This window comes from Anastrepha obliqua, chromosome 5, assembly GCF_027943255.1.
Source record: "Anastrepha obliqua isolate idAnaObli1 chromosome 5, idAnaObli1_1.0, whole genome shotgun sequence".
In the NCBI taxonomy this organism is placed as follows: Eukaryota; Metazoa; Arthropoda; class Insecta; order Diptera; family Tephritidae; genus Anastrepha; species Anastrepha obliqua.
In genome coordinates, this window is record NC_072896.1 from 80801411 (window position 1) to 80827669 (window position 26259).

Consider the following 26259-nt stretch of genomic DNA (forward strand, 5'->3'; position numbering starts at 1 on the left):
AGCGAGCGGAGAAGTGGCAAATATAATAGAAGAGGGCCAATGTATTGGAAATTAATTTTCTGTCATAAATATTTATTTATTTTTATACTTTCTATCTCAAAATTAAAGCAGTCAACTTTATATGTGTGGAAACTATACTAAAATGCAGTGGATTTACAATTATGAAGTTTAAAAGCAACCAAAAAAAATTTTTAACTAATAAAAATTTATTTTATAGGCTGAAAAAAAATAAATAATTTAGCTGTCAGAAAAAATGTGAAACAAATTCAAATTAGCGATCAATAATATTCAGCAAAGAACGCGCTCTCTCCCTCTCACTTGGAAATCCAAAAAAAATTAAAAATGAAAAATGCTTATTATATAAAAATTAGGTAACATCTTTTATCTTTAACATTATTTTATTTTCTGCTTAAATTATTATTATTAAATTTTAAAACTATCTTTTCTTCATTTTTACATTGCCATTGAAATGGCAAACACTTATAGCATTTGCAATTCAGTACAATTAGAGATGATCTAATCAAAAATTAAATGATTCGCAACGAAAAACGCGAATAGAATTTGTCCTCAACAATTTATGTATGTACGAGTAGACTGACAACAGCTGAGAACTTTCATTGCTTTTACTGTTGCCGTTGCCATTGCCATTGCTGTTGCTGCTCCTGCTACTGCTGCTGCTGCTGCTGCTGCTGCTGTTGTTGCTGTTGCAACGGCCATCACATTTAATATGTCAGAGCTAATTGTCATCTGCCAACCGAGTAAAACTTGTGTCTCCACCACCTCCAATAGCTGCAGTGACCATGACACGCCAGCAATCGATAGCCTCGTCGACGCATACTAATATTAAATTGGCAATATTGACACAGAAATGTTATTAACAGTGGCAGAGCAGCTGCTAAAGACGGCAGCGAGAGTAGGAGTAGCGTTGGCGTGAATTGCAGAAGTATCGAATTTTGAGCGGCTAATGGAATGAACGTCGTGGCTGTTGATGTGGCTGCTGATGAGGTGCTGGCATCTTTAAGTTGGTTATCTGAAATAACAAAAATGAGAACAGTTTGAAATTGAAAACAAAAGAAGAAAATAACGAGTAATGAATTTATCAACAAGAAGGAGAAGGACAGTTCAAAGTGTATGCTAATGAAACGGCAATCAAGCGATACCCGATTTATTAATGCATAATAAATAATGCATTAAGGAATATGTCAATATAAATATATTACGGACACAAGAATACAGGGTGCGTCAAAAGTTTAGGGCAAGTGTTTAAGTAAAAGTAAATAGTTTAAACAGTTTAAAAGTTTTTTATTTGGGCTCGATAGTATTTTTGTATTTTATATTATTTTTGTAAACATAAAAAGTTTTCAGACAGAAATTTTTAAAGAAAATTTAATAATTTTTAAAAATTTTCCAATTATTATTAAAAATACCCACTAAGTCAGAGTCAGAGGAAAATAAAAATATATAAGATAATAAGCAAAAACAACTTTTTTTTTTTGAAATTCACCGATCGATAAAGCACACTTTTGCGAGTATAAATTTTCACATTAAAATTTTTGAATTTAGTTTTAGCAAATTTTTTATTTACTTATTTATTTATATTAAGGGGTTACATACATACGTCCAGAATTTTCAAAAAATCGATTTTTTTTTTTTCAATATTTCGAAAGCACAGTATTTTATGAATAAACTGTGAAATTTTCACCCTGAAATTTCCTATATCATAGCTTCTGCAGCCTATTAACTAGGTAGAGAGCGATTCGCGCGCTACTGCACCTCAAACTTTAAACTCGTTTTTCTCGACACTACTTTTTCCGGCACGATCTGCATGATAACTCATACAGTTTTTAAATTTTTGTTTTTTTACTATTTCTTTTTTTAAATTACAATCTGTGAAATTTAAACCATAAGTAATTATTTTTAAAGTAGTATTGGAATTCTTTGTTCTCTAACCAATGCTAGATAAACATTCAATTTTGCCTCAGATTATGCTACATTATACGGCGGCCGCCGTAGCTGAATGGGTTGGTGCGCAACGTTGGTTCGAATCTCGGTGAAACCAAAATTAATAAAAACATTTTTCTATTAGCGGTCGCCCCTCGGCAGGCAATGGCAAACCTCCGATTGTATTTCTGCCATGAAAAAACTCCTCTTGAAAATGTCTGCCCTTCGGAGTAGGCTTGAAATTGTAGGTCCCTCCATTTGGGGAACAACATCAAAACGCACACCACAAATAGGAGGAGAAGCTCGTCCAAACACCCAAAAAAAAGGGTGTATGCGCCAATTATATTTATATATATATATATTATTTTCTAAATATTATAATTATTATTATTGTTTGTTTTTTTTTTCTTTTCTTGTTTTGTTATATTGTGAGTTTTGTTGGAGTTAATCGTTTTAACCTTCGTTTTCCCACTTTCTCCGATTGTGTTAGTTTGTGTTTGTGTTCGAATTATTTTAGATTAGGTCCTTTGAATTATTTTGATATTGGTTTCTTTTTGCTGTGCCCCAGATTTCTATGCGATATTTCCAAACGGGTGAGATTATAGATTTATATATCACTACTTTGATGTTAAGGCTTAGTTTAGAATTTTCAGCCAACAGCCAGTACTTGTTTGAACTTGTTTTTGATTTCATTTCGTTTGTTTTCTATTTGTCCTTTCTAATTTAGCTTTTCATCTATAGTTATGCCAAGGTACTTTGCACTAGGAAGGATTTATATTTCATTGTTAGTTTGCGTTTCTTAGGCTTCATATTTATATAAATTACTTGTGCTGTTTTATCTTTATTGACTTCTATTCCCCATTTATCGATTGCCCCCCATTTATTTATTGTTTGTTGAAGAATGTCAGTAGCTGTTTTTCTATTTGATCGGATGCCATTAGAACCGTGTCATCCGCGAATGTGGCTATCATCCAATTTTTTGTTGTTAGGATCGGTATGTCTGCTGTAAATATCAGGTACAATAGAGACCCTAGGACGTTACGTTGGGGTGTATCTGCAGTCATTTGCATCATGCTTAAGCATTCGTCTTCAAACTTTATAAAAAAATGTCGGTTTTCCAGGTAACTTTTGAGAATGGTGAAGTGATTCCCTGCTAATATTTCGCTTAGCTTGTGCAGTAGTCCTTTATGCCACACCCTGTCAAAAGCGTTTGCAATATCTAGGTAGACAGCTATGCAGAACTTTTAATTACCCATATCATCTAGTATTATGTTTATAGCTCTGTGGACTTGTTGCAAAGTTGAATGCTGTTTTTTATAAAGTTTAAGTACTAATAAACAATGTATAAAATTATTGTTATCCCTTCTAAAAGCAGTTTTTCTTTTAGCGCATTTTTGGTTCTACTGGGCGTATATAACCACTTAATTCTACAATATAAAGGGTGATTTTTTAAGAGCCATAGGAAAGTTTTTCAAAAAAACACACGAAAAATTCAGAAAAATGCATGAAATTTTTATTTAAATCGATAGTACAGTCCATAGTGCGCGACTGCGCTTCAAATGGTCCATCCTCTTAGTCCAATTTTGGCATACTCATTCCAATGTTTCGGCCCGTATCTCACATATAAATGAAGCAGGCTTGTCTGAATAGACATGAGCTTTAACATAGCCCCACAAAAAATAATCTAAAGGCGTTATATCGCACGATCTGGGTGGCCAATTGACAGGTCCCGAACGTGAAATAAAATGTTCACCGAACTCGCTTCTCAAGAAGTATAATAATTAATAATTTTTTTTTTACGTGATAACGTCTTATAATTCGATTTAGCCGGCTGCACGCACGAAAAAATGTGTCGTTACCTTGCTCATTAGTGTTACCTTGCTCATTTGTCGTTACCTTGCTCATTTGTCGTTACCTTGCTCATTGCCGTTACCTTGAATGAACTGCAACCGAAAGCGCGGAACGAACAAAGCAAACGAACGGCAACGTTCGACATCTTGCTCTCACCTACTTAAGTGAGCGTATATATGCATGTATATGCACATATGTACATATATAAATTCACGCATTTGTATTTGCATATGCCTTCTTATTGATTATTATTAATTTGATTTACTTGAAGAATTTAAAATAAAACCAAGTTTGTTAATAATACCTGTTGTTTTAATGTTATTATTATTAATTTTTTTATTATATATGAAGGAAAAAATGTATGGTAATATTTACCATATACCTTATAAGATATGTTGTATACTAATATATGTATATAAACATGCATATACATATACAATTTCGCGCAATTTTCAAAAAGAACAAATCTATATGTAATGAGCATACAAGTCATATGGACATATCAAATATACGAATCTATTCCGTACGCAAGCAAGTGTAAGCTAATGTGCTTGAACTGCAAGCGAGAGCGCGGAACGAACGACAAAGAGCACAATTGGCCCCCGCGTTCGGCAACGTTCGACATCTGGCTCTGTCCTACTTGAGTGAGCATATATATGTATGTATATGCGCATATGTAGGTATATAAATTCATATACTTGTATTTGCATATGCCTTCTTCCTGTGTGCATGGTAATGAACCATTTCTCTGTTGAGAATAGGACGATGATAGAAAAAGTAGGAAATGAAAGGGAGTGTTTCGAGTGTAAAGTGTCTTGAAAAAGGAAAATCGATGATGGTGCCTCTTAGTGTTGTTGACTTATTAACATCTGATGCACAATCGAAATTGAAGATATCTTTCATGAATTTGATAAATGTTTCGTCATTTTACACGTTTGTGTAAATGTAATATAACTTGACCTATTCCATTGCAATTCCATTCACCTCCTCCTCTATATCCATAACAAATATCTATCAAACAAATGAAATTAAAATTTTGTTTTGAAAATTGCAACCATTCCATCAATATTTTCTTATGACGTTGTCACGTTAAACTATCGTCAGTAAACCGACTTTACAGACAACCTCTTTTTTTTTTAAATTTTGCTAAAGTCAAGTCGAAACATGGTGTAATTATGATGTCTTTTTATTTTTGTAAAATAAATCAATTGAGTAGCAAGAAAAAAAAATGTTTGAAAATCATCATCAACCCCTAACTCTTTAAATTAATGTACGGTTATCTTTATTTATAGCCGACTTTAAATTGATCATATAAGTTCTTCACTTTAACTATTTTTCAAATTTAACACTATTAAGCTGGCTACTTTAAATTAACTGTTTTCAATTAAGTAAAATGAAATTTATGAAACCTTTTTGTTTCCGGTTCTTAAGAAATATAAAAATACATATTTCAAATTTTAAAACAGTTCAATTTCTTTAAACATCATTTAAAAAAGTGTATTTTAAGAAGAGCCTACCTTTGTATTTAAAAAAAGAAATATTATTAAAGTAAAAAAAAACAAAATTTTAATAAAAAAAAGTATAACTAAAAGTAAGCATTAAATAACTTAAATACAAAATTAATTTGCAACAATTGTCGTTTCTAAATAAAATTATGAATGCATTAAAATTAATTAACTTAAATTCAAATTGAAGTTTCGTTTTGTTATTAACCAGTTTGCAATAAAATAAAATACTATATTAATATTTTAATAAAGTAATATAAATGAATATGAATTTAAAAGCTCAATAAAAAAATGTTTATTTATTAAAAAATTTCTAAAATATATAATAAATTTTAATTAAGATCTCAAAATGCTTAACCTTTTATTATTCTTGTTAGTTTGCTTTGATTAACTTCAAAATTTTTATTTAAATCATAAAATAGATATTTATAAATATATGTAAGATCTTTTATAAAATAAATCAAAATTTTATAAAATATATATATTTTTTTTTCCTTGTTCACTCCTTTTGGGAGAATAGGGCCTCGACAAAACTCAGTCTTGCCTTAGTTTCGTTAGTTTGTTTTCATTTCTGACAGGGTAGGTGATTAGCCTGCCGCTACCAGTCCTGACTAGTGGGAATGCCCACCTGTCGTTGCTTAGGAACAACGCCTTCCTGCTGCTTGGAGCGCCATCTGTGAGTCAAACTTTTCTGGCAGAAGGATCGCACAAATGGTTGAGGACTTCGCTAAATTTCGTGTGTCTGCGCTATTACCACGGATGTGTAACTGTGTGCTTTTCTTTGTTTTGCTTGTTTTAGCAGCCACAATGCAAATAATGCGCAGGTCATTGTGCGGGAGTAAGAATGGAAAGGATAAGTTTTTGGAGTTGAGTGGGATTCGGGAATTTTTTTTTTTGTTTTAGAACCAGGGAAAGTAGGTAAATTTGGAAAATTGCGAGGGCCGTGCTTTACGTGGGACTCATACCCACACCTCTGGAATGGCACGCTAGTGCACTTTCGCTAGACTACCGAGGCCGACATAAAATATTTAAATTTATAAATTTATTAAATATTTGTTTGGGGAAAAAGAAATCTTTTATTCTTGCATACATTTTGTGCGCCAATGTTTTAAAACTATGTTATGGTCAATCTTTAGCACCTGGGCGGTGCTACGACAACTAACAAGACGGTCAACTTGCACGTAATTAATTAGCAACGGCACCATAAACACCTTCAACAGCGTTCACAATTTCAACGCGCTTACTTGCATTTTCGCCTTTATGAAAGAAAAACTCTGAAATGTAATGAATTTTCCATTTGTTGACTTCCATTGTTAACTCTCTCACAAAAAAAACAGTAAAATAGTGTTTATTTTAATAATAATTTAGTGTGAAATATCGCTTTGACAAAGAGCACAAACTTTAAATTGATTGCTACTTTAAGAGATTCGATCGCTCCAACCGTTAATGAGAAATTAATGCATTTGTTCCCCCCAAAATGATATTTCGTCAAAGATTTGAAAAATTTTAACAAAGAGAAAAATTTTAATATATGAAATTTTTGAAAAAGCTTTCATTAAAAAAAATTAGAAATTGCAACTTAATAAAAATTGATTTCTTAATAGCAAAATGCAATTTGGTTTGCAATAAAAACTAAGCAAAAAATTGGAAGCAGTGCAGGTATCAAAATCAAACTGAATGCATCTACTTAAGTTATTGCTATAATTTGTCGAATTTAATGGGCATTTAGTTTTTAATAACATAGTTTTTTTTATAGTAGTGACTATAATTGAGTCATAATGATGTTTTCTTTTTATTTACAGTAGATGCTTTCCATTTCAATTCAACCGGGCTGCTCGGGTCATGTTCTTCGATTTCGATGTAACTTAAATATGTTGCTCTCTGGTCAAAATAATGAGACACGTATTTTTTTGTTCGCCCGAAAAAAATTTTTTTCAAGAGTTATCGGCAATTTTGTTTTTTGCCTCAAACTCGATTTTTTTTAATTATATAAGAAAAAAATTTTTTGAAATGCCCATAACTTAGTCAAAAATGAACCGATTTTAATAATTTTGGGTTCAAAATGATCGTTATTACTTACACAAGCGACTTCATGTAGAAACAATTGCAAAAAAGTAGTTGAAAATTTTTTATTTAGTAAAAAAGAAAAAAAATTTAAATTTTTTCAAAATTCAATATTTCAAAAAGTGCATTTTTTTTTTTTTTATAACTTTTTCCAAATCAAAAAAACATCTCAAACTTTAATTGAGCTGCATGCCTAGTAGCTAAAATGCGTTGTTTTTGAGTAATGAATTTTTAAGTAAACACCCTGTTTCGCACTTTTTGTTTTTTGCAAAATAAAAAATTTTCAACTACTTTTTTGCAACTATTTCTACATGAAATCGCTCGTGTAAGTAATAACGATCATTTTGAACCCAAAATTATTAAAATCGGTTCATTTTTGACTAAGTTATGGGCATTTCAAAAAATTTTTTTCTTATATAATTAAAAAAAATCGAGTTTGAGGCAAAAAACAAAATTGCCGATAACTCTTGAAAAAAAATTTTTTCGGGCGAACAAAAAAGTACGTGTCTCATTATTTTGACCAGAGAGCAACATATTTGAGTTACATCGAAATCGAAGAACATGTCCCGAATAGCCCTTTTGAATTGAAATGGAAATAATCTATATAAGAAAATTTTTTTTAATTGCTCATAACTTAGTCAAAAATGAACCGATTTTAATAGTTTTGGGTTCAAAATGATCGTTATTACTTACACGAGCGATTTCATGTAGAAATAGTTGCAAAAAAGTAGTTGAAAATTTTTTATTTTGCAAAAAACAAAAAGTGCGAAACAGGGTGTTTACTTAAAAATTCATTACTCAAAAACAACGCATTTTAGCTACTAGGCATGCAGCTCAATTAAAGTTTGAGATGTTTTTTTGATTTGGAAAAAGTTATAAAAAAAAAAAAAATGCACTTTTTGAAATATTGAATTTTGAAAAAATTTAAATTTTTTTTCTTTTTTACTAAATAAAAAATTTTCAACTACTTTTTTGCAATTGTTTCTACATGAAGTCGCTTGTGTAAGTAATTACGATCATTTTGAACCCAGAATTATTAAAATCGGTTCATTTTTGACTAAGTTATGGGCATTTCAAAAAATTTTTTTCTTATATAATTAAAAAAAATCGAGTTTGAGGCAAAAAACAAAATTGCCGATAACTCTTGAAAAAAATTTTTTTCGGGCGAACAAAAAAATACGTGTCTCATTATTTTGACCAGAGAGCAACATATTTAAGTTACATCGAAATCGAAGAACATGACCCGAGTAGCCCGGTTGAATTGAAATGGAAAGCATCAGTACCTATTTGGAGATACGAGTAAATTAAAAATAAAAACGTTATACATAAAGGGTTTTCCAATAACAGGTATTATTTTGAATAGTCCGCTATTTCGGTTGATGTCACTTTTACAGCTGTCATTTTTTGATATTTGACAAGTAGTAGAATAAGTAGCCATTAATAAAAATGGAACGATACACGATAAAACAGCGCACTGAAATTACTAAAATTCTTTATAAAAATGATAAAATTTGGCAGAGACGGCTCGTAAAACCCGAACGTTTTTAGGTCATCGTGAAGCAACTTGTCGGACCGCAATAACGAAATTAGTGAAAAAATTCGAGCTATTGGGACAAGTTAGTGATGCTAAGATTAAAACCCATGCACGTTGCTCAAGAACAGCCGAAAATGTTGCTTTTGGAGCCGAAAGTGTTGAAGAAAACCCAGGTTTGTCCATTCTTCGTCGTTCTTTGGAATTAGGTATTCCACAAATGTCATTACACCGTATTTTGCATAAAGATTTGGGTCTTAAGGCTTATAAAGTCCAGTTAACACAAGAACTCAAGTCGGCCGATCATCAACAACGTCGTGTCTTTGCTGATTGGGTCGTTGAAATGCATTAAAATCATCCGGAATTCCATCGAAAAATTATCTTGAGGGATGAGACCCATTTCCACCTCGGTGGCTTCGTCAACAAGCAAAATTGTTGGATCTGGGACTCAGAGAATCCAAGAGTTATTGTTGAAAAGCCTCTCTATCCTCAGCTGTTTGGTGCGGTTTATGGTCCGGCGGAGTCATTGGCCATTACTTTTTCGAAAATGAATCTGGAGTAACAGTTACGGTGAATGGATTGCGCTATCGAGAGATGATTAACGATTTTTTATGGCCGAAATTGGGTGGTATTGATCTGGACAACGTTTGTTTTCAAGAAGACGGCGCTACGTGCCACACAAGCAACGACCTTATTGCAACCTCTTATTGGGAAACCCTATATTTTATTATTCAGCTAAAACCATATAAATTTGGCTCATAAACACCATTTACACAAAATTTAGAAAAAACTCTACAAATTTTGTTTATATTTGGAATTTTTCATTCGAGTTTAAAAAAAATAATAATAATAATACGTCTAATGAAACTTTAATAAAGCAAGGACACGCTTTAAGCGGCTAGTAATTCGCTTGAATTTTTTCTGATGGTTTCCAGCAATTTATTACCTGTTAAAATAAATTTGTGGTAAAAAAATGAGCAAAACCGTTTGCATAAAAATTAAAATAGCCCAACACCAGTTTTTATGAATTTGAGTGCTTATTTGGAAGAAAACCGCATGAGCCGTGATCAAACCATATTTTTTTTAAGTGACGCGGTTTTTTAATTAATCAAATTACACTTTAATCAAACTTCATTAGGCTATAAAGCTGGAGACTCTAAAATTTTACGTTAATAAACTCAAAACTTTGACGCAAATTTGTTTAATCCTTTGTTATTTCGTAAAGAATGAAGTAAATATAAGTAGTAGTAACAAGTGAAATTAAAAAGAATTTTAACTGAAAAACATTAAAAAAAAATTACTAAGCACTCTGTTACTGTTATTAAGCACTGTAATGGCTCTGAATTTAAACTTTTCTACTTGACAACTCCTAACTCATTCTGGTCTGTGGTCTATTTTACTTACCTTCTAATGCTTTGTCGCGCAATCTTGATTTTGCTACAACGGTTTCACGCGACTCAAGCACCGGTATCTTCTGATGCTTTTCATTTGCTACACTCTCTTCATTGCTCTGCCAATAAACCGACGATATTTTGGCCACACACTGTAAAATGTAAATAAAAACAAGAATTCTTTAATCAATTGCTAAGATGGAATGATGTTGAAAATGTAATGTAATTCAATTAAGTTCATGTAATCGCACACTAGTATCTCACCCACTCCACACATATACACATACACACACACACACATACATACACACCAACAAATGCTGGGTTGATGCTATTTATATTTACCTAAATAAGATTGCCACTAAAGAAAGCTTGAAATATAAATTTCTTCATATCGACAGCTACTAAGTTACACAAACACTCATGAGTAGCTAGCCAGTGCCAATACTACTGTACACACACTCTAACTTGTATGTAGCATTCAAACAACATTCATCGTCGCATTCACAAATTTCCGTTCCTGTACTTGCACATTTCGCTGGCCCACTTTTATTACTACAGCAAACAAGTGGAAAAGTAATAAAAGAAAATACAGTGTAAACATTGCAGGCATCTCAAATAGTACAATACGTGTCGCATGTATAATGTATAGCCTTCCTACTTATGTACTTGCCTAGTGATTTTGAGCAAATGTTACGTATACGCCACACTGTACCTACACGGGCACTGTTTGTCACCTACGCACAGTTTGTCAAGAAAGTGTTTTTATAGGAGCTAATTTATAGTTAGCTTTTAATTTCAGTGCATACATATATTTCTGTATTAAAATTAAATTTTTTTGCACATCCGTATAGTTATTTATCGTATTTAGACCTACAAGTATGGCCAGAGCGGTCAAAGTTTTTTAATAATATTTATTTATTATCATATCACATTTTTGTACTTATCAATTGTATCAAAATTTTAGTGTGCTAATTTTCATATAAACTGACGGGGAGACTTAACTTCAAAACACTACTACCACTATCTCTAGTGAACCGTTATGGTTATAAAGCATGCACCTTTTTCGCGTGTCGTAAAGGTGAAGATAACAAGATTTCAACTTCGAGCGAGAGAGGTTTTATGCTCAAGGTCTCGATCTCTTCTAACGATAACAATTTGGCGCCAACCCAACAGTAATTTTATTATTACAAAATTGTTTTGTAAATTCAAAATAAATTTAAAAAATTCTAGTTTTAAAATAGAAATGTTGAATTGAATTCTCCGCGTGTTGCGGCCGCTTCTCGAACAGTGCTTGGCTCAATCGCATCAATTGAAGTCGATACCGATCCCCAGTGATGGTTTCGCTTGGTTTTAACAGTTCATAATAAGTAACACCAACTCGGTTCCACCAAATACACAGCACAACCTTCGCAGCGTGAATATTCGGCCGAGGCGACGACGTAGAAGCAAGACCGGGCAGTCCCCATGACCTTCTTCTCTTCGGATTGCTATAATGAATCCATTTTTCATCACCCGTTCCTTTTTTGCCGCTGGAGCCGTTGTTCACAGGCGAAAAAACGATGATCAACATCCCTTGGTTTTAACTCATAAGGAACACAACGGCCCTGTTTCTGAATCATTCCCAAAGCATGCAATCGCTTGGAAATGGATTGGCGGGTAACTCCTAATACTGAAGCAAGCTTTTCTTGTGTTTGACACGGATCCTCATTGAGCACTGCCTCCAATTCAGCGCCTTCGCAGGTTTTTGGCCTTCCTTCACGCGGACGGTCGTCTACATTAAAATCACCGTCTTTGAAACGACGGAACCAATCTCGGCATGTTAATTTACTTAAAGCAGCATCTTCATAAACTTTTTGTAACTCTCGATGCGCTACAGCGGCTGTCTTTTTTTCGAATGAAAGAGGAAAATCAACACTTCCCGCAAATGACGATTATTCGGCACAAAATAAGACATTTTCACAAAACCAAAAGTACCTATACTCGTACGATACTAAAACAAAATCACTAATGTGTCAACGCAGTTTGTTTACCATATGACTAAGCTTGGTTTGCGACGTTTAGGTTATCGGATTAGAATCGACTGGCACACACTGCTGGTGACATCTATTGACAGGGGGAACTTAGTTGCGCACCTAATAACATTTATTAAAGAATTTGAACAAAACTCACAGTATTGAAATATGAAAAGATTCAAAAAGACTAAAAATTAAACTTAATATATTACAAATTTATTTCTTACTAAAATATTACCGTTTAATTTAGAATATAAAGATTCAAATTTAATAAAATAATTTCAGAATCAATCTTTATAAAATTAATTAATAGAAATCTTCTCAAATTCTCAATCTTTTCTTATTACTTTAACTAATAAATAAAACTTAATTTCAATGTAAATTCAAATTAACTTTAAAGTTTTTAGTTTTCAATAAAAGAATCCAAGTTCTGAAAAATTTTAACAAATTTATAAAAAAATGGATTTATATCAAAAATTAAAAAAAAAAAATTAAAACTTAATACAAAGTTATTTTTTATTAATACAATTTAATTTCTAATGCAAATAGTAGCTTAATAAAAAATTTCAAAAATTTTCAAAAACAAAAATTTCAATACAGTAATTAATAGGGGAATGAATTTTATAAAAATTTTTTCTTCTTATAAGTAACTAATTTTCAAACAAAAATAAATAAATATATAGAAAAGTTTAATAAACATAAATATTTTTTTTAAATTTAATTTTAATGCAATATTTTAATTCATTTTTAGTTAATTAGTTTCTAAATTTTTTATAAAATTATTAAATTCAATTTACAACAGAAAAATTTGATTTGCTGAAAACTTCAAAAGTTTGTAGAAATATTAAAATTAAATTTAGTAATTAACAACTGAATTACATTAACAAAAATAACATATTAATCGTAAATTTTGGATAAAGAGTTCCAAAAAAAAATAGGATTTCTTAATACAATATTTTTATTAAATAAAACGATAAACTTTTAATAAAAGAACTAAAATCTAATAAAACAAATTGCGAATTTAAATTTATGTAAAATTATTAAATCATAAATTAATGTCCCAAAATTCTAAGCTTGTTTTATAGTAAATTTTCAATAAAATAAAATGTAAAATTCGAAGATATTTAATTTTAATAAGACACTGAAATTTAGTTCCAACTTGAATTCAAATTAGTTAAAAAAAAATGTTGTTTTGTTTTGAATAAAAGATTTCAAATTTAACAAAATACTTAATAAAAAAATTTAACAATCCAAAAACAAATATCAAAAACTTTTATTATAGGATTAAAATTTTAAACTTAATAAAAATGTATTTCTAATCACTATAATAAAATTTGATTTCCAAAAAGTTTTTTTAATAAATACATTAAAAAATTTCAAATATTTTTCATATGAAAATATAAATTTAATAATTAAGAAATGAATGAAATTTATAAAAACTTTGCCTCTTATCGATTGCTCATTTTGAATAAAGAAAAGATATGAAAAGTTAAGACTTAATAGTAAAGTTTGTTTTTTAAATATATTAAAATTAACCGCTCATACAAATTTCTACAACTTTAATGTATAAATTTAATTAACATAAATTTCATTTAAGTCTTCCGAATGCGAGACGTTTTATTATTATTGTGAGTTTTTAATTAAAATGTTATGTAAAATTTATAAAGGGTTTTCCAATAAAAGGTGTCATTTAGATTCGATTAGAGATGATTAACGATTTGTGACCGGAATTGGTAGGTTTTGATCTGGAAAACGTTTATGTTCAACAAAACGGCGCTACCTGCCACACAAGCAACGAAACCATTGATCTTTTACGGAAAAAGTTTCCGGACCGTGTTATCTCTTGAAGAGGTGATCACAAGTGACCACCGAGATCTTGAGATTTAACACCTTGTATCTTTTTTCTTTGTTGCCACGTGACAGAGAAGATCTACGCCAATAGCTCAGGGTCGATTCAAGACCTCAAAGATGGAATTTGTGAGGCTGGGGTAGCCACTTTGCAATTCGGTTATTGAAAATTTCATGAAATGGATATTGTCCTGTAAGCGTGGTCATGGTGGTCATTTGCCTGATGTAATTTTCCACTATTAACCACAAACCTCTTTATAATGAAATAAACAACCGATCGTTTATACTAAAAAATATTATTTTTTAGTATCAAAATAACACCTCTTATTAGATAACCCCATATTTAATAAGGCTTTTTAAGCAAATAATAAAATTTAACTTAAATGTAAATTCGAATTACTTGTTAAATCCTTAGTTTTCAAATTTTGTTAAAATAATAAATTTTAATCAACACAAAAGAAATTGTATTTAACAAAAATGTCAAAAATTTTCAAAAACAGTAAAATTAAATTAAATAAATAAAAAGTGAATTAAATTAAAAAAAAGTTTAATCTTATTAATTGTTAATTTCGAAAAACAAAAAAAAAAAAAAAACAAATAACAGTATAGGAACAGAAACTGAAATTCAATAAAAATAAATTTTTGATCAAATATTTTAGTTTAACTTTAATATTAATTGGTAATTAAATTTTTAATGAATTAGCTAAATTTGATTTTCAATAAAAAAATTTGAAAAATGTTAAAATTAACAGAAATAAAATTTTTGTTTCATTTTATTACTCAATTTCCTAATTACATTTTTATGCGAACCAGCAATTTGTTCAAGTTTAAATAAAAAAAAAAATTTTCTTTTTGTAATAACACCTTCTTGCCAAACTGTACCTAGAGACGTAAATGCATACATACATACATGCATACACACATACCCTTCTGCTTGGCACGCACTTTAATGACTTACAGAATCCTGTTAACACAATTGCCACCAAGCGTGCGGACAACCGCAATACAAATACAACAAGCTATACAAATACGCCCTGAGCGCTTTCACAGCAACCTCACGCTTCGGTTATATTCTTTATGTGTACGAGCGTGAGGGCCGTTTATTGTGTGGTATGGAGGACGGCATCCACTGTCTGATATGACAGTCAATAAACTGTTGTGTGTGTGTATGTAATTTAATTGCAAGTGTGTCAATGAATATATGTACGTCTTTGAAGATTTATATTGTTATTGTTCGCTCTGCGTGTATGTGTGTGCATTCTTAATTGTGTGTGTTTATTTCGGTAGTTACGTACACTTTGTTGTCAGCCAAAAATTGGTCATTCGCTTATTTTTATGTGCAATGGACACAAACTCGATATACAATAATTACTTCTACATACGCATACTTGCACTTCAGCTGAATTTTCTGCGGAGTTGATTAGTAGCAATAATTTAAGTTTAGGTATCCAATAGTTATTTACTTTACATTCCTTAAGGAAATGGTGGACATTTGACAAAATCATTCAAATAGAAGTGGCGTACTTTCAGGTTGATAATGAAATTTTTGGGTAGTATCTTTTGAACGCTTCGAAGTTGACCGAGATAAAATAGAAATGCTTTAACTTTCCGAGAAGTCCCTTCAGCCACTTATTTTTTTTGAAGTGAAACTTCTTTTGTCTCGAAGGATGAAACGCTGTGAGGAGTAAAACCATAGCGTTTCATCGATATGTGACGCTACGCCAGCGCCATCTGTTAAAAGCGTGGCGTGGATGAAACGCTGTGAGGAGTAAAACTACGCTAAACTACGTAAAACTCACGCTATGCCAGCGCCATCTGTTAAAAGACTGGCGAAATATGGCAACAATGATTGCAATTTGTCAATATGACATTTGATTGACGGCCGCCGTAGCCGAGTGGGTTGGTGCGTGATCACCATTCGGAATTCACAGAGAGGTCGTTGGTTCGAATCTCGGTGAAAGCAAAATTAATGAAAACATTTTTCTAATAGCGGTCGCCCCTCGGCAGGCAATGGCAAACCACCGAGAGTATTTCTGCCATGAAAAAAATCTGCTCATAAACATATCATAAAACAAAATGAAATAAATGTATAAAAAAAAAAAAAAAAAATTTTCTTGTGATTCGAACCAAGGATTTCGGATCGGAAGCCCACATTGCTAGCCGCTGGGCTATTGCGCTGTGCTGTCGCCGCAAAATAATGTATCATAAATCTGTTTACCATACCAAAGACCATACAATTTGCGAACGCATTTCGGTGGAAACAGTTGACAGTTCTCCCAAACACAATATTATTAGTAACGCGAGACGCGTCATAGAGTGTGTGTGTAGTTTTGAGCAAATCTTACAAACATATTTTGTTTTGTTGATTGATTTCTGTTAAATATGGCATCAAATCAACAAAAACGGAAACCGAAAACAGGTGCTGAACGGCAACGTGAGTATTTGGAGCGTAAAAAATTAAGAGCTACTGTTGAACACCGTGACAGTGAATCCTCCGGTTGTACGATAAGTGATAATTTGTCATCTGTGCATCAGGATATCGATGAAGAACATTTATCCGTAAATCGATCAGTCGATGGGCGGTCATTTCATCAGTATCATGGACCTAATTATGTTGTCTGAGTTGCTAGGACAACATGATTATCAAATTCCGATGATTTTAAGTGGCGACTTTAATGTCAATTTTGCAGAAGAGCGATCAAAGACTCTAATAAGTTTCCTCAAAGAAAAATTAAATTTAAATATGGTTAATGATGGTGAAGTACCAACAACAAGATGCGGAACTACCATTGATGCAGTATTTCATCGATACCTTGATAGATTAGAATGTAGATCATTTTTTACGTATTTCAGTTACCATAAAGCCCTTGTTTCATTTTTGGAAAACGAATCCAATAATGATAATGACAATGCCGAGAACCAAATGTAATTGAGTACAATAAATTCATTTCTTTTTATATTAAAATAAATAAATAATTCTGTTTAATAAAATTCCATTCCATGCTGTCCATGACTTCTGCATGCATTATATTGAAATAATAGTTAAATTATTGATTTGTTGATAAAAGAAGTTTCACTTCAATCGTGCGGGTTCCGTGAACTACCACACACTTTCTTTTTTTAAGTTTTGTTATTTTTACCACTCCAACACCAGCGAACTATTTGAAAATCTTTTTTCTACATAAGATAAGTGTCCAGAGTTTCTGAATTGCCACCAATACTCTCTCCAACAAGCAGCTCTACACGCACCTGCATTACTATGGAACTCCCGTGTAATTTATACATCATAATCTGGCTTATTGAAGCGAATAGTCGGTTTTTAAAAGTAAGTTACAGGCAACAATAATTACTTGCAGCTTTGGACCAGCATTCGGATTATTTACACAACATATTTTTTTTTTCTAAGCGCACAATCAAACTCCCCACAAACAAATTATTAAGTGAAACAGAAAAGGTAAAATGCAAAAAAATATTCAACTCACCTTCAACTTCATGTCGCCGTGTTTGAAAAATCGTTTACGCACTCGAAATTCCAATCCCAGTCGCGCCATTTCCAAACCCTCACGCCCGACAATGATTGGGTCGTATGGCCGCAGATATGTACGATTCACATGTACGCCATTAATTAACCAACTGAGATGACACACAGGCTTGGATGGCGCCGACGTGCAGTTCACGCGCACAATGTCGTCAATTTGGTATCGAGGCTGACCGCCGGTTATTTGCGGTCCATGCTTTGGTGTAACTGCAAAGAAAAGAACGGAGAAAGCATCGGGTGAGACTATTGAGACTATAAACGATGTGGCATTAATTGAAATGCATAACAGCGTGCAAAATCAGTTTCGCACGAGAAAGGGACTGTTTTTGTGGGTTAGAGAACAATCAAGCAAAACCTGTTAGAGTTCAGCAGAGACAAAGGGGTAGCCATGCATATGCGCTAGCGTAAGGCTATGCGTGTTAATGAAAATGCGTGAGGGCGGCGCTGTTATGCAATATGTGTGGCTTACATACATATCTATACATATAGAGAGGGAGAGTTTCGTACACAGAGATTTGTGTGTTGTGGTTAATACACAAAAGTGAGAAACGTTGCCTGGTAAAACCGTATATTGAGCGAGATTATTACTACTAATTGCATAAATGAAAGTTGACATAAAAAAATTTCTTTTTTAATTTCTGTTATTAGTGTCCCTTCCGTTGTAGAGCAATTTGAATGACATTACTATTGACATTCTCCACTGGAAGGACCTCTCAATTGTCATGCACTTTTATGAGTTAATTTCAAATTCGCACTTTTTAACTGCCTTCGAAGCTCAATAAATTTAAAATTTTCGCAGTTGCGTGAAAATTATGAAGAAAAGTTATATGAGTTAAAGATATAAAAGGTACCAGAAATTAGTCGCCTAAAAATATTATTTCAAAAACAAGGTCAGATATTCAGCAACAAATATTATCTGGGTGTTAGTCGGCATTTCTAGTAACAAATTCGCCTGAAAAGACCGGATTGTCGCAGATTAACTCATGGATTTCGTAACATTATAACACACCACCTTTGAAGGCAAACATTGTTAATAAAATTTTGAACAATAGCGGAATAAATACCATGAAACCACCCCCATATTCGACTGAAATGAGAAACGGCCCACTTCTTTCTCTTTCTGAAACTCAAGTTACCTCTTTCAAATCCCCTTTATTAGTTGGTAAAATACATACACCCGTGGCCAGCTTAATATTTAATGCACGATATTTATATAAGTTTTAACTATTTTTCACTTGGTTTAATTTTGAAAATTTTTTTGTGAAAATACTGTTAATTCTACAATAATGGCGTATAAATCAAAGTTTAAAACACATACGAAAATTAAAAAAAAAAACCTTGAAAAATTTTCAAAAAAATTTTAAATCATCTAATCACAATTTTAAATAACAAATGGGTATTAAATATTGTAGTTCATAGAATTTCAGTTCAGGTTCAGTTTCCTTGCTCAAATTCTTCGTTGAGTTTTCATTTTTTTTTTCTGGATCGCATAAAATCTCCAAGTAGAAATAAATGTCGTGCGCTGAAGAGAAACATGCGGAAAATGCATTCAAAATATATTTTGCCTTGGCATGGGTGAATTATTCCAGAAGCCTTCCATGTTATAGGGTATAAAGACAATACATTTTAATGGATAACAGTGTTTTTTGTTTTGAAGATTGATTATCGTCCAATTACTTTCTCGACAGAGTGTGTATATAATAAGTACGAAAATACTCTAAACACTAGCATAGCTGAACATAATAAACCAGGTGCCTGTTTCTAGTGAAATTTTACAGCAAAGAGCATTTTTTTAAGTTTTTTCAAAGTGGCGCCTAGATACCAGTAGTGAATAATTTCCAGACGGCTTTTTTTAATGTCATATAACAATTTTTACCATGAACGTGTTAAAATTATTAAAAATTATTATTAAAATGATGGATCTTTAAGAACAACTTATCGTTCCTAATTTTTTTTGTGGAAATAATCGTCCGAATGAGTCAACAATATAAAGGTTGGGTCAACAAGAAAATGGTTCATTTGACGATAGAGAAAGAACTGCAAGTCCCAAAGCTGGACGTTATGTAGAAAATATTGCTGCCGTAGCGCAAAGTGTTGCTGAACAACCTTCAACACCGATATCTCAAATTTCTCAACAATTAGGCATTAATGAATCGACGGTTTGCCGGATTTTACCTGTACACAGACACTTCAATGCTATGATTTGTCAGACATGATTTTTAAGAGGCGTATTTTGAATAAAAAAGTGAAAATCTGACAGAAAATAAATTTTAATATTTTTATTTTAAAACAACATCTAGACGCGTCTTTTGAAGGACCCTTAATTTTATATGTAAAACTATGTTACTTTTTACTCTTTTAACTAATGAAGCATTTAGTATTTGCTGCTAAAGCTAGTCGATGTTCGGGAGTATTTCTCAATCATACCATTCGTTTGCTGAAGGAATCAAAACACCTTTCTCTTCTACCCAAACAAATTCGAGCATCCACTTTGTTTGGAAGAAGGAGCGAGTCGCCTCAGGTCAAAAATTAACCGTATATTGTACTTACTTTTACACTTTATTATCCTGAAACTAATAGTCTACAAAACTACATAACCAGAAAAATTTTAGAAAATTTACCTAACATTTTTAACACAATTTGAAGCTTTGCATTATATGATTTTTATTGTAGTATGACCTACATTTATATATAAAAAAGAAGTATTATATTTACAGTGCTACAACGTGGTGCATATGAGACGAGATGGTAGGGGGCGAATTTATAGTAGCCACGCAAATTGGAATAAGTCAATTTTATGGGTGAAAAATATTTTAAATTCATCACCAAAGTGAAGTAGTTTGTTTCAAATGTGGCCACTGTCTGTAGAAAGTTCTGCCGGAGGTTATATTTCTTTTGCAGTGACACGATTTATGACGTTTTGTTGAAAATAAGAAACCGAAGAACAATTTTAGACTAGACTTTCCGAAGTTGTACCAAAATACAATCTCAGAATAAATTCAACTAACGGTGTTTAAGAAACATAAACGAGGTGTGTTCAAAAAGTATCGCAAATTTTGTGTTTTTTTCAAAAATTATTTATTTATTCATTAATATCTATTTTGCCCCTTCAAAGTAAACCCCTTAAGATATTATGCAGTTGTGCCAACGTTTTTTTGCAATTTTCGAAGCACTTCGAAATACTTTTTTTTTATCTTGTTCAGCTTCTCCTTCGATGCCGTCTTTATCTCGTCAATCGTAGTGTAGCGTCGTCCTTTCATGGGCCTCTTCAGTTTCGGGAACAAGAATAAGTCGCAGGGGGCCAGATCTGGGAAATCCGGGCGTTTCTGGCGGATTGCTTTGCGAAAATTGCACACAACTTGAAGGTAATATTCCTTATTGGCCGTTTTACCCTGTGGCAAGAACTCGAGATGCACAACGCCCCTGCAATCGAAGAAAACGGTAAGCAAAACGTTTACATTCGACCGAACTTGGCGCGCATTTTTCGGTCTTGGTTGGTGCGGCAGCTTCCATTGAGATTATTGAGCTTTGGTTGCCACATCATAACCATAAACTTAAATGATCACGAAAAAGAAGGAAATGGATTCAAAAAGGAGCAGTTGTACTTTGAGATAATACTAAGATCCTTCCAAAACATTAAATATATGTACTTATCCCTTTCCGACCGTGTACGCACAATTGTGCGTGTGAGTTTAAATCCTAATATTTCCGAAAATATCTGCGCTAGTGCAATTTAACCTGATATACACAATTCTGCGAGCTATTTTCTTAATTAAAACACAACGAATAATTATTGGTGTCCGTTATTTTTCGCGAATTTCGCTATTTTGATGTTGCATTTCAATCATTTGCAAAAATGAATCGAAAGAGTAAGTTAGAAAAATTATTTTAATTGTGTAAACCGAGAAATTTATATTTAAAAAATGTGTTGTCATAATAATAACAAAAGAAGTTTTAATTAAAAAGTGAAATTAAGTGTATTTTTGTGACGTTAATTAATGTACAGCCAGTTTAGTTTGAAGTGACACAATTGTGCGTGTTAGGACTTGTTTAACGAAATATTTGTTTTTTTTTCAATCAGAGCAATTGACTGAAGACGAAATATTGGGTGTACTATTAGACTCGGATTTGGAGGACTTTAGTAGCGATGATGATCTTCGAGATGCTACTTGGGAGTTACCTGGCGCGCACAGTGAATCTGCAAATGAATCTGGAAGAGAGTGCTTCCATTTCTGTATAAGTTAACATAGATGTGGAGTCCCATAAATACTATTTTTATAAATATTTTAATGACGACTTTTTCAAACGCGTTGCGGAATACACAAACAGATACCATATGTTTTCGAAAGGAAAACCACTGGGGACTACAATTGGTGAAATAAAGAATTTCTTTGGCATAAATATTGCGATGGGCTGCATACGTTATCCAAGATTGCGCATGTACTGGGAGACCAAAACGAGGCTTCCAATTTTTGCTGATACAATGTCCCGTGGTCGCTTTTTTATTTTGCGAATGTGCCTCCATGTTATGGACGAAAATGAAGTGACAGAAGCAGAGAAACAATCAAATGTTTTTTGGAGGATTAATCCATTAATTGAAGCTGTAAGATCGGCATGTCGGAGCATTCCTAGAAAGCCAAGAGATAATTATTCCATAGATGAGCAAATGATCGCATTTACTGGTCGTTGCCCCGTGAGACAACGTTTTCCTAACAAACCTAGAGGAGTGGGATTAAAGAACGAAGTATTAACGACATCTGAAGGGCTGGTACTCGATTTTGAAATCTACCAAGGAAAGACGACACCATTTTCCAATACGAACTTAGGCGTAGGTCCAGCCTTTGTTTTACGTTTGGTTGAAACACTTCCAGAAGGTTCAAAAGTGTTTTTTGACCTATACTTTACGACAATACCACTCCTTCAGGCTTTACTAAACCGTGGTATTTATGCTACAGGGACTATAATGAGGAACAGAATAAAAAACATCCACCTTACCAATGAAAGGCAAATGAAAAGGGGTGATATGGAAGAATTTTGTCATAGCGAGGATAATATTGTCGTGGTCCAGTGGAAGGATTCCAAAGCGGTAATTTTGGCAACATCAGCTTATGGTTGCGGGCCCGTTTCCAATGTAAAACGGTGGGAAAAAAAGGAAAAGAGGTATGCTGAAGTATCGGCTCCAAGGATAGTGCGAGAATACAACAAGTCTATGGGAGGGGTAGATATATGTGATCAATTAATGGAGGCATACCGATCGTTTTTCAAAACTCGTAAGTGGACGTTGAAAGTTTTAATTCATTTTATTGATCTTGCATGCTGCAACTCTTGGGTACAGTACAGAGAACCTTGCAAAATAAATTCGAAATCTCGAGCGGATTCTCATGACTTACTAAATTTTAGATTAGCATTAGCTGAGCAACTGATAGCTGTTGCGAAAAGGCCACGTGAAGAGTATATCTCCGATACCGAAGAAGAAGAAACTCCAAGTGTATCTAAAAAATATCGACCATCTGAACAGCCATGCATTGAAAAGAGGCTTGATAGGGACAATCATATACCAGAGGAGCATGATTTGTCATCAGCAAGATGTTGCAGGCGTGTTGGTTGTAAATCCCGCACACGTTTATTTTGTACCAAATGTAAAGCTTACTTGTGTTTAAATAAAAGACAAAATTGTTTTGCGAAATATCATACAGAAAAATAATAAAAGTGCCTAATAAAAATAAAATAAATTAACATTTCTAGCAACGTGCATTTGTATTTATTTATAGATTTTTTTTTTATATTCAGGCCGAAACGCCACAATTGTGCGTATTCTGGAAATAAAGGATACACATAAGATTCGGCGAAATAAACTGTTTAGCTATTTTCTACACTGACCAAAGTGATAGGGAACAAAAATGCATACCAATTGGTTGGCTAGATTTGCCATAGGTCGGAAAGGGTTATGTATCTTAAGTTGTTACCACCAAAAATCGTGCTTTTGCTTTCGGGTGTCGAAATATCTGAAATTTTGTCATGTTAAGGTTATTCTAAATTCAGATTTCAACACAGAATATCAAAAATCATTTGAAATGGAAAAAGTATAGTCTGGTGCTTGGCTCAAAATGTATGAGAACATGAGTACAGAAAAGCTCTCTTTGGTTTCTGTACTCAGTTTGATGAATATTGGTTGTGCTGGAGGTTATATCAAACTTATATTTTACCGAACTATGGTTCGATTAGTGGAAAGCTAAAGATTACTCTTCTATATCACTATGTATATAGTCAACTGCTTGCTCAAAGGCAGTCCTTCACTTGCAGCTGCACTATTGGTACACTGCATGTACTGCAGGTCCTGATTTGCTCTTAAGCCGGAAGCGTTGAAACAGTGCCCTAACAATTTACCTTTCTATATTAGCTCGATACCGAAAGGTTGCTTGACTGCTCCTTTGTGCTATTGATTAGGAAATTCCTGCCTAACATCATTCAAAAGTTGCCAGCTGCTTTAATCGTACACAAAATAGGCGCTTCAGGGCACTTTCAGGGGGAGTATGAATCAAATATTTTCTGCACCTGCGCAGATCAAAAGTAACGAAACTTATCAAAGAGCAGAGATCTCGGCCTAAACCAAAAAATGATTCCGATATACAAAATTCGTCCAACGCTAGATTGTTTTACGAGTACTAAGTTTAAAAAAAGGCGCAATGCGATTACTCATTAGCCCATCCATGGCTTGCTCGCTTTATACTTCAAATTTTAGATTCAAAATTCTTAGCTTGAAAGCTATGCAAAAATGTTAAATTACAAGTAGCCAACCCGTTTTCTGCAAGTAAAGAAATACCATTTCAGCATTTATAATGCGCGAGCATACATTTTGTTAGTATGTGCGTATGTATATGCTTGTGCTTGAGCTTGCATTAATTTGAGCACTGTAAGTATATTTCACCCTTGCAACAAATTTTATGCTTCACATTCAGTTGTGTTGCTTGGTGCTGTTATAAAATTTTAGCTGCTTCCCCTCTACCTACGTACTCGTATTTGCTATTGTACGCCATAAAATATGCGTCATAAAATTTGATAGCCAAACGCAGCGCAGCACCAGGCCAGTCCCCAGAAAGGGGGCACAGGAAATGACTGCTAACATAACGGAACGCATAACGCATTGTAACATTATGTTGCTGCAAGTCAAATTTCAAAAGCATAAAATGTCCATTGAAATTTATTTACTGTAAAATTTACATGTGCACGTAATAAAAATTAAGTAATTAAAAACTACCCACACCGACTACTGCTTACATACATAGGTACATACACACTTATACTTGTGCTGGAACATGCCACTGCCACAATACGCTGTCAGTAGCAGTTGCCTGCCAGTGTGGCGTGGTGCTCAAGAGTCAGCAGTGACTAACAGTCAACACGAATAATCACATAAATGAACAAACAAACAAATAAACAAATATGAAGCGAGTTTATGCAAATAAGGAGAATATTTGGACGCGTACAAGTGAACAACATTTTTCCATTAAACCATCTAATGTAACACTTCGAATGGGTTTATTTGAAATGGATATTGTGTAACCGAAAATATTTCACACCCAATGCAGAAATAAAATGGAAAATATTTGCGAAGGATTTACTAATTTATTTGTGCAGCGAGGGGAGCAGATTTTTCGTAGCAGATTGCACAGAATTGTTTTCCATAGGATCACAAGTGTTGGTGCAAAGCTTCACTCAATCAAATTGCAAATTTTATGTCGAAATAAAATTCCATTACAATACTGATAACATCGCGTGATAATAAAAATTATTCAGGAAGAATTTCATACACACGTGAAACCATAGATTTTATATGGCAATGTTGAACACTCAAATTTTCATATTCTTATCAATTAAACTCTTTAAAGAACTTTGAATATTTAAATAAGTAAATTAAATTGGCCGCCGTAGTCGAATGCGTAAGTTCGTGGCTACCATTCAGAATTCAGAGAGAGCGTAGGTTCCAATCTTGGTGAACGACGAAAATGAAGAAAAATGGTTTTCTAATAGCGGTCGCCCCTCGGCAAGCATTTTTTTATAAAAAAACTAGCATTACCCAGTGGGCTTCGCACCACCATACATAAAATGTTTTTTTTATATCGCAAGAAATTTTTCATATTAAGTTTTCTTTATAGAACTCGTAAAATGTTTAAACAGTTGAATTAGTTGATTTTTTTCATTCAACATACTTTCTAAAGATGTCACAATAGCCTTTTCTGTACTTTTTTAAAATTTGACTTGTAATTAAACTTTGATTCTTTAATTCCCATTTCAATTTTTTACGCTAAATAAATTATGCTAAAATAAATAAAGTTAAAAATGTTTTTCCAGTTCCTCCTGGAGCATTCAATTTTTTATGATATTTTCGTCCAAAATGACTTGCAATTCGAATTCATTGGTATGTTAATATGATAGCCATCGTCCCCTCTCCAAAACAAAATGGGGTATTGCAATGCATTATAACAGCGATGGAGTTCTGATATACGTTGTAATTGCTCATTTCTACGATACAAAAAAATATCTCGTGGCCGAAACTGTGGCCATCGGTGGGCAT

At 32.9% G+C, this 26259-nt stretch overlaps 1 protein-coding gene across 1 annotated transcript in view; it reads right to left on the reverse strand.

The window, feature by feature from the left end:
- Positions 1 to 527: 527 nt before the first annotated feature.
- The window catches only part of LOC129248850 (uncharacterized), an 83315-nt gene continuing 57583 nt past the window's right edge, over positions 528 to 26259 (reverse strand). Inside the window, exons 4-6 of the mRNA XM_054888462.1 lie at positions 17629 to 17891; positions 10297 to 10435; positions 528 to 1030 (exon numbers count right to left, since the gene is read on the reverse strand). Coding sequence (XP_054744437.1) covers positions 744 to 1030; positions 10297 to 10435; positions 17629 to 17891 — 689 coding nt within the window. The 3' untranslated portion in view covers positions 528 to 743. The remainder of the gene's footprint in view (positions 1031 to 10296; positions 10436 to 17628; positions 17892 to 26259) is intronic.